General features: G+C 53.0%; 1 protein-coding gene across 1 annotated transcript; it reads right to left on the bottom strand.

Annotated features, from left to right (window-relative positions):
- Positions 1-304: 304 nt before the first annotated feature.
- CX3CL1 (C-X3-C motif chemokine ligand 1) lies at positions 305-6,633 on the bottom strand. Its single transcript, XM_056360298.1, has 3 exons — positions 6,345-6,633; positions 4,595-4,715; positions 305-4,129 (listed from the first exon to the last, which is right to left on the bottom strand). The coding sequence occupies exons 1-3, from the start codon at positions 6,409-6,411 to the stop codon at positions 2,926-2,928; spliced, it is 1,392 nt and encodes a 463-aa protein (XP_056216273.1). The 5' UTR covers positions 6,412-6,633; the 3' UTR covers positions 305-2,925.
- Between the last annotated feature and the right edge of the window lie 1,341 nt (positions 6,634-7,974).

Genomic DNA, 7,974 nt, shown 5'->3' with positions numbered 1-7,974 from the left:
TTTGGTCTTAGCTTTGCCTAAACAAAAGAAAAACCCCAATGTTTATTTTCAGTATTGCAGGATGGGAAATGTGACTCCCTGTGAGAAAATACATTCCTCGCAAATTTTGGCAAGACTGAAGCCCTTAAACAGTAACGAGGTGGAGCAATAGCCCAGCTGCCTCCGCTGCGCTGGCTTTGCGGTGATGCTGGGATTCCCCGACCGGGCTTAATCACGGGCATTCACCTCCACAGTCCCGCAGGGACCAGGCTCGTCACCCAGCCCTGGCCTGACCCCCCCCAAGGACAAGAGTTTTGGACATAAGGACTTTATTATAATTTTTATGTCTAAAAAAAGGACAGAACGCCTCTCATGCACACGCTCATATATACTCGTTACACTAATTAATCAGAGCTTGTAACAGCCCCTGTGCTCTACAGCAAGCGACATGTTAAGCCCCTGGAACACCCCCAGGCTCTGCCCTTCTGTGGAGGCACTCGCCCGGTGCCCTCCCGGACTGCCCATCACACATCCCGCAGGGAGGGCCAGCAGTGTCCCGCCCTGGGGTTTACCTGCCACCCCCCAAGGGGTGCCAGAACCCTGCCTGCCTGCAGCCTGCGGGCAGGAGAGGGGAGCAAGGCGAGCACAAGGATGGATCCTGGCTGGAGGAGCAGCTCCCTCTGATGAGTGTCAGCATGACCAGGGCAGCTGGAAAAGGTGGGAGCTGTGGAGCTGAAACCACTGTCCTTACAAATACCGTGGTGGGACTCAAAGGAGTGAGACCTGCCTGGTGCACGTTCATCTCCCCAGCATTGCTCTGAGCCGAGGACTTCACCTGTAGCCAGACGAGACCAGCATCCACTGCATTTGCCGTAGTGCTGGGAGAGCAATCCAGCCCCCGCGGGCATGCGCAAGTCATCCAAAACCAGCAAGGAAATGGCCAAGGCACAGTGTGTTCCAGTGTTCCCAGAAAGGTCTCCGCTCCGCGATGCTCCAGCAGCAAGGACACAACATTACATACAGTCAAACGGCTACACAACTTTACTACAAAAATAACATTTCTAGTGTTTCATATAAAAATAATGCCATAATACACTGCCTCATGAGCTGCCAGGTCACAGACCCCTGCCACGCAGGAGCCGGCGGTGTGTGGGGTGCTGACAGCCCCTGAGCCACCCTCCAGGTAAGTGTTACACAGCTGGGCTGCACAGGAGTGCTGCTGCATGGGGGGGGCAGGGGGGCTTCACCCCAGATTCCTAATTACAATTAATCTGATTGCATTCTGTACTTGTTGCAAAGCCTGAGCTGAATCCCTGGCTCCCCTCTCCCAAGCCAGCAAAAGGCAGAAATAAGGGATGGAATGATGGCAGAAAACCAGCGCTGCTGCAGTCTGTCCTCTCCGCCTCCAGGGCTGGATAGACGCCCTGAAGGTGCAATCTGATGGATGTAATAGGCCGCCTTCCCCCAGCTCTGCTTTACAGCTGGCCCATCATTTTTCCTTTGATTATCTTGCTTATTATGTGGTCTTGCTTTCTTTTTTCCTGCATGTGTATTTATACTTTGGGATCTGATCCACTGCGGTTGGTTAGAGGAGGATCTGACCCTGGATACATAGCGCTATCTACAAAGCATCACAATGTGGAGACCTGTGCACGCTCCAGAGTAATTTGTCCTAGAGTCATTGTTTAACCAGGGATTTCAGGAGCTGACCACATAGAAAAGGTAAGGCGTACATACAGCAGTGCCTCCATGGATAAAAATCAAGACCAATCTGAGTTAAAAAAAAAAGGCCTGGTACAGTGCTTTAACAGTCTGGTGATCAGTGCTATCCCAAACCGAAAAACTGAAATGCTGCTGAAGTGTAGCAGTATGAACAGGTATTTTGTGCTTTTCTGTGGATCAGCAAACACGCTTGTTTCTGGAGAGAGTCTGGGACCAGAAGCATGGCATGTCTGCTGTGGTGCAGCAGCTCTTCTGGGACTAAAGCCAGAACTGGATTTGGCTCCTCCAGGAGAACAATTCCTGGGGTTTGTGCTTACAGAGAACTGCAACAACCCTCCAAAGTTATTACAGGAATAGAAAAATTGTGGGGTGTCTTCTTGTTTTCTCCCATTTCAAAGGCTCATCCGCATTATCCTGCCCAGACGTCGGATGCGGCTGGACACAGGGCACGTGAGCTCGCAGGAGGGTTTTCTTCCCGTTGATTTTGCTAACAGCCAAGTCTCAGACTAAATCTGCAAGAAGAAATGCAAGAAGGAGGAGAGTGGCCTGATTTCAAGGAGGAGATCGATTTGGGGTTGCTGGCTCCTCTGGATCGAAATCAGCAGTGCTGACCTTCCACCCCCTAACCAAGGGCAGGTTTTGTCTCCCCCCTTATCTCTAGCAAGAGCAAATGGCGTATTTGATCAGTCCGAGGTGAACCAGTATGCAGCTGCTCACCAGCACCCATACTGGTCTGACAGAGTGGTGACCTAAAGTGCAAAGAAAGCAGCAGCAGAGACTTTAAGTGCAAATTGTGTGGTTTTGGTGTTAAAGATGCTGAAGGTGGCCGAGCCCAAGTCCAGCAGCATGAGTGAGTGGGTGGCTTCTTGGCTGGGCCATGATGAAACGCAGAAAAATTCCCAACACCAGTTGGGAAACTCCCTTCTGCCCACCACCAGGTGCAAAGCGGAAAAGAGCCATCAAGCAGCTCTAGGACAGCAACAGCCTTTGTATGTAACAGCGGCAGAAGAAAAAAAGCATCTCATTTATTTCCAGAATCCTGTCATTGATCAATGACAAATTAGATCTATTTTTGGACATTCTGCTCTGAAAAAAAAAAATCAGTTTTCTCTGGTATGTTTATTCCCAGCTTTCTTCCTACTGGTCACCAGTTCAGCATAAACTGAACTCTCCTACAGCAACACACATATAGTTTAGGCCAAAAATGTCCACGCCATAAAGCATTCAGATTACTTCCATTGAATAGACATTGCCTTGATGTCCCCTCTCGTGGTAGAGCAAGCCCTGTACCATTTCTCCTGCCATTTCTTCTGGTTTGGCTCCACATTTTAGATGCAGCCACACAGCAGCAACACTGGGAGCCACCAGCCCACCTACCACCACGGAGACCAGGATGACGAGGTACATTTGAGACCTTGACAAGGAGCTGGGAAGGGGCAGATCCTTCGGGTTTGCTGTCGGCAGCTGCACTCTGGCTTGGCCTGAGAAGGCTCGACTAGCAAAGGCTAACGTAGCCGAAGGCTCCTGCTTCCCTGCTGGTGATGAATAATCAAATGTTCTAGTGCCAAAAGCATCTGCAGAGGATCTGATGGCCTCGTTGGTACGGACAGAAGGACCTTTGCCTGTGGCAGTTGTGGAGTCTAGAGCAGAAGCTGAAGCAGCCGCTGGTGGAACTGGTGTGGCTGGGACTGTGGTGGTGTCCATGCTGTCCAGGATGGAGGGGAGATCTGAACTAAAATTGCTGGAAGCAGCGTCTGGTGCATTGGCTCCTGTGCTTGTAGGGCCCAGGGATTTATTTGTAGAAAGCAAAGGATGGTCTGATCCTTTAGGAACGGCCATGGGGTCTGAACTGGAGCTAGGAGAAGTCGTGCCTCGAACATCAGCCCCAGTGTTTGCAGTACGTCCTACGGGTTCTCCTGCAGCCCCTGTGGTGGAGCCAAAGCCATGCACCGGAGCTGTGGGATGCAGGGTGGGCTGGCTGGAGACCACGCCTGCTGCAAGGGTTGCTGAAGGTGCAGGAGATCTTAAGGAATCTCTGCTTGCTTCTGAAGTGACTTCAGAGCGGGCAGTGGCACCCCCTGTCGTGGGGGCTGATCCTGCAGGGAGCTGGACAGGGTCCTCTGTGGATGGTGGGGACTTGCTGGACGCCTCCACCCCAGCAGCAGGAGCACGTATTCTCTCCAAAACTGTTGTGTCAGTCCCTTGGAAGTAACTAGTGGGAGCAGTGGCTTGAGACTGAGATGGAGCTGCTGCTGTAAGACCAATCTGTTTCTCAAAACCAGCAGGCTCTCGTGGCACCGCTGCTGGGGTGGCACCACCTGGGAGCGGGGAGCCTGTGGCCTTCTCCTTGTCCAGCCTCGCCACGATCATCTTCACCCAATCTGCCTTTGGATCTGCACAAACCTCCATAGACTTCAGAGTAATAAATCTGACAATAAAAAGGGATAAAGAAAAAAAAAACCTTAAAAATAAATCTCAAACTGACTGGATAAAGCAAGCCCCGCTTTAGCTGAGTGGCGTGGGAGGGAAGGCGCGCGTCAACGCTGACTCCCTCAAGCCCATAGTAAACACCACGGAACTGGATGGATGATGTGTTTCAGGAAGGGCATGCACCTCCGAGATCTGATTGAATGAGCAGCTGAACATGATTCATGGGTGAGGACTTTCCCCCAGGAAGTTTGTCACCTCCAAAAGCATTGTCCTGATGCTGGATGCAGTGTTTGCCTCCGGTGCCCAGAGCCAGCAGCTCAGTAAGCACCCAGGGGCAGGTGTACATGAAGACAAAACCCTCTGATTTAGTGAGATGAGACTTCCCAAGGTCAGCCCAGCAGGTTCACTTTGGAGCTGCCTGCTGGGCTGCAGTGAAGGGAGGTGGCAGTGGGGCAGCGCTTACATGATGGCCTCTCTGCTGCACTGGGGCTCCGTCCTGCGGTAGCTCCTTATCCGCTTCACCGCTATCCTAGATATAAAATGGCCACACTCTGTTGAACACTTCAGAGGTGCTTTGGGTTGCCCTGAAATAGAATTTTCAATATATTAAACATTGGCTTTTTATTAGGTACTATAAAAACCAGCCCTGTTTCTTTTTCCCCTTCTCTGGGGAGAAGCAGTCCAAATCGTGCCATGAAACTTTCCAGTTCCTGCTAAAATGAGACAAAGACAAATCCCATCAGGGCCACAATTGTTTGTGTCACCCAAACAGGTGATAAGATACCCAGAAAACTGCAAAAAAAAAAAAAAAAGCATTGTGAAAATGCAGGGCTCTTGGGACACCGTTGCAGCTTGCCTTAGAGAGTGTGCAAGTGCTGGCAGTCAGTCCTTTGTGCAAGCACCTGGACCTGTGGGTCCTCTCCCCACTGGGTCACAGGAGGACCACTCTCAGCACGGTGCCCAGAAGATACATTTCTTCATCCCCAGAAGATGCATTTCTTCATCCCCAGAAGACCTCCTGCAGCCACCACCCACAGGCTCTTGGTGCAGGCAATGCAGATCGGAGGCCAGGATGCTTGTCCTCTCCTTATCTGGGTTAGTCATATCTCTTCCTCCCACAGGAGTTCTCCTCCAGGAGAGCAGCCTGGCGATCTGTCTGCTGGTTTGTGGTCTCTGAACACTACCTGGACTCAGAAAGGGTGTAGCGAAAGAGCCTTTCCGTGACCAGTGCGTTGCTCCCAAAGCTATCTCAGCAGCCCAGATTCCACAGCCCAGTTTCTCACCAAACACCTCTTTTCCAGCTCCACTGGAAAATATGTTTTTTCTTTTGCAAAGTGTAAAAATAAAACCCCACTTGAACCCTTCATAGGGAAAAGCCAGTCACACCACCAGTGACCCTTATTTCCTGCACTCACCCCCAGCCTCCCACCATCGGCAGCGTCCAAGTGAGTTTGCACAACGCAGCTTGGCAATTTGTTTCTGACATCCCAGGGGGCAAGACTCAGAAAAACAAGCCCTGCTTTATCTGAGCTCCCTGTGAAGAAAGGACCTGCAGCCTGGTTCAGCTCAGGCAGTCTCTACTGAGAGACACCAAATCTGGTGAACTCGATACAGTACAGCTGGGAACGCTCCAGCCACTGGGCGCAAGAATGAGCATTGCTAGAGGAGCACCCCCGGCTCCTTTGATGCATTTGCTGCACACACACACACTCGCACGCACTGCGTACACTCTGTGAGCACACTGCACACAGGGATGCACTGCACACACTGCACACAGGCACGGAGCAGCAGGTGACAGCACCCTGTGCCTTGCAGCAATGGGAGCACCGCCACCCTCATGGCAGGGAGCCTGTGTGGCCAGACACCCACCCCTGGTCAGCCTGCGGTCTGCCCCCCCTCCCCAGGGGCCATGAGAAGAGGGGTGCATTACACTTCTGTTCTAATACGGATCACCCAAAAGTCTCTCCAACACTCTCCCTGCCAGCCCTCAGGCACGACAAATGCTGTCAGGAGGCTGCTCGGATTTCCCTGCTGCCAGGGTCACTGCCACAGGCTCCCCCTGCCCCTTCCCAAAGCCAGCCCGCTCCCGCCAGGAGATCTCCCACAGCCACACAGGACCCGACCCAGCGCCACCCTCCCCGCACGTGCCACCAGCCCCCCGAGCCTGGCTGCTCCCCGGGCAGCCCCGGGGGTGGGAGGGGGCTGCGGCTCACCTCCAGCCGGGGTCACCAGGCACCAGACGCTCAGCACAAGCAGGACCTGGAGGGATCCAGCCTTCATGTTCCGTGGCCAGCTGCAGGAAGGGCACGCAGGGAAGGATTACTGGAAGTAGTTCCCGCTCCCAGTTGCTTATTGCATCCTCCAGAGCAACAGAGCTGCTGCAGCTCACGCCAGGATTATGAAGCCCCCAGACGGGGCTTCAGCTGTTATTGAGCTCCCACACACGTCTCGGGGTGACGACAGGAGGCGGAGGGAAGAGCAGGACAGGGGAGGGAATGTCATTTGCTCCAAAGCTAGACAGCTCCTGGAATTCCCCAGCTGCACTTAGATCAGCTTTTCTTACCACGTGCAGAGCAGCGCCAGCCTCCTTGGCAAATTGTTCGGGCAAGGAGTTCCAGGAGCCAGCTGCTCCATCCACCTCGCCCACTGCCCTGTCCCTCGGCCAGACCACCTGTGAGGGTGGTCTTAAAGCTCTTGTAAAGCTTGTCAAAGCTCTGCCCACCGCCAGCCTGCAGCCACCTTGAGCTCATTATTGACCCTGAACACAAAAGCAGCTACTCCCTTCCTTTTTGGCAGCCGTCTTATAACAGCAGCGTTGGCTGTTAGGGCAAAAGAGGCTGAATTTGCTCGTCAAGGTGACCAGCTAATTGGCTAGAGTGGTGAGCTCCGGGCAGGCCATCTCTTCGGAGCATCACCAGAGCAAGGGGTGAGCAGGGACACAGCAGCCATCCCAGGCAGCTCCTTGGTCCCTGGGAATGCTGCCTGTGGCTGTGCCTGTTCCTACAGCCCTGGCTTCCAATGCACGGCAGGGGCTCAGCCGCAGGGGTCTTGCTGATGCTGAGAGCAGGGGGTACGCAGACCCGGGCCCGCAAGCAAGCGGGCTGGCTGGGGGGCTGCCCGGCCCCAGCACGGAGCCAGGTCCGAAGCGGATGCACCAACGCAGTGCTCACATCCTGCACCTTTACTTTCTCTTTTATCTCAGATCCCAGCAGAATACGTAACAATTTTCCCCTGCCAACTCCCTCATCTGAAAGACGAAGATAAGGTCAAGGCTGAGACAGTGTGGCTGCTCTTGTTTAAGATTTAAAGATTTAAGAGGCTCACATCGCCCCTGAAGAAACAAGTTCTGCCTCTTGCAAAGGGTTTGCGGCCAGCCACGGCTGGAGCTGAGGGAGCACTCCAGCAAGCGCATGAAGCGGGAGGGTGAGTGCCGTGTTTGCTAAAGGTGTGCCTGGCCACAGGCGCTGGTGGCTGAAGGCACAAACACAGGCTCATGGAATGGTCTGGGTGAGAAGGGACCTCCAAAGATCACCTGGTCTCTCTGTGCTGTGGGAAATTCCAGCAGCTCCAGATAGGATTTGATTCCTAAGGAGTGAAATCCCCCAGGTTTCCATATGATGCATTTGTGAAATATTTGGTGAAACTCCCAGCCTGTAACTTCAGCCTATGCTTATACTGGAATGGAAGATAAAACCCATTTCAAGGAAATGAAATAAAATAAAAGTTAAGATCTTGAAATAGCCTGTTTTTCCAGCCAGAACAGAACATGCTTTATCCATTGGGATGTTTTCTGGCCCCTTCCTCAAACGGTGTTTTCCCAGGCTCGGCAGAGCCTTGCAGGAA

The sequence above is a fragment of the Falco biarmicus genome, chromosome 15 (assembly GCF_023638135.1).
Source record: "Falco biarmicus isolate bFalBia1 chromosome 15, bFalBia1.pri, whole genome shotgun sequence".
NCBI classification, from domain to species: Eukaryota; Metazoa; Chordata; class Aves; order Falconiformes; family Falconidae; genus Falco; species Falco biarmicus.
This window is presented reverse-complemented; position numbering and strand designations above follow the sequence as displayed.

Coding starts and splice junctions, on each gene's coding strand:
- CX3CL1 (XM_056360298.1), bottom strand. CDS start 6,411: ATGAAGGCTGGATCCCTCCAGGTCCTGCTTGTGCTGAGCGTCTGGTGC. Junction 4,716..6,344: donor CCTGGTGACCCCGGCTGGAG/GTGAGCCGCAGC, acceptor ATTCTATTTCAG/GGCAACCCAAAGCACCTCTG. Junction 4,130..4,594: donor TGCAGCAGAGAGGCCATCAT/GTAAGCGCTGCC, acceptor TTTTATTGTCAG/ATTTATTACTCTGAAGTCTA.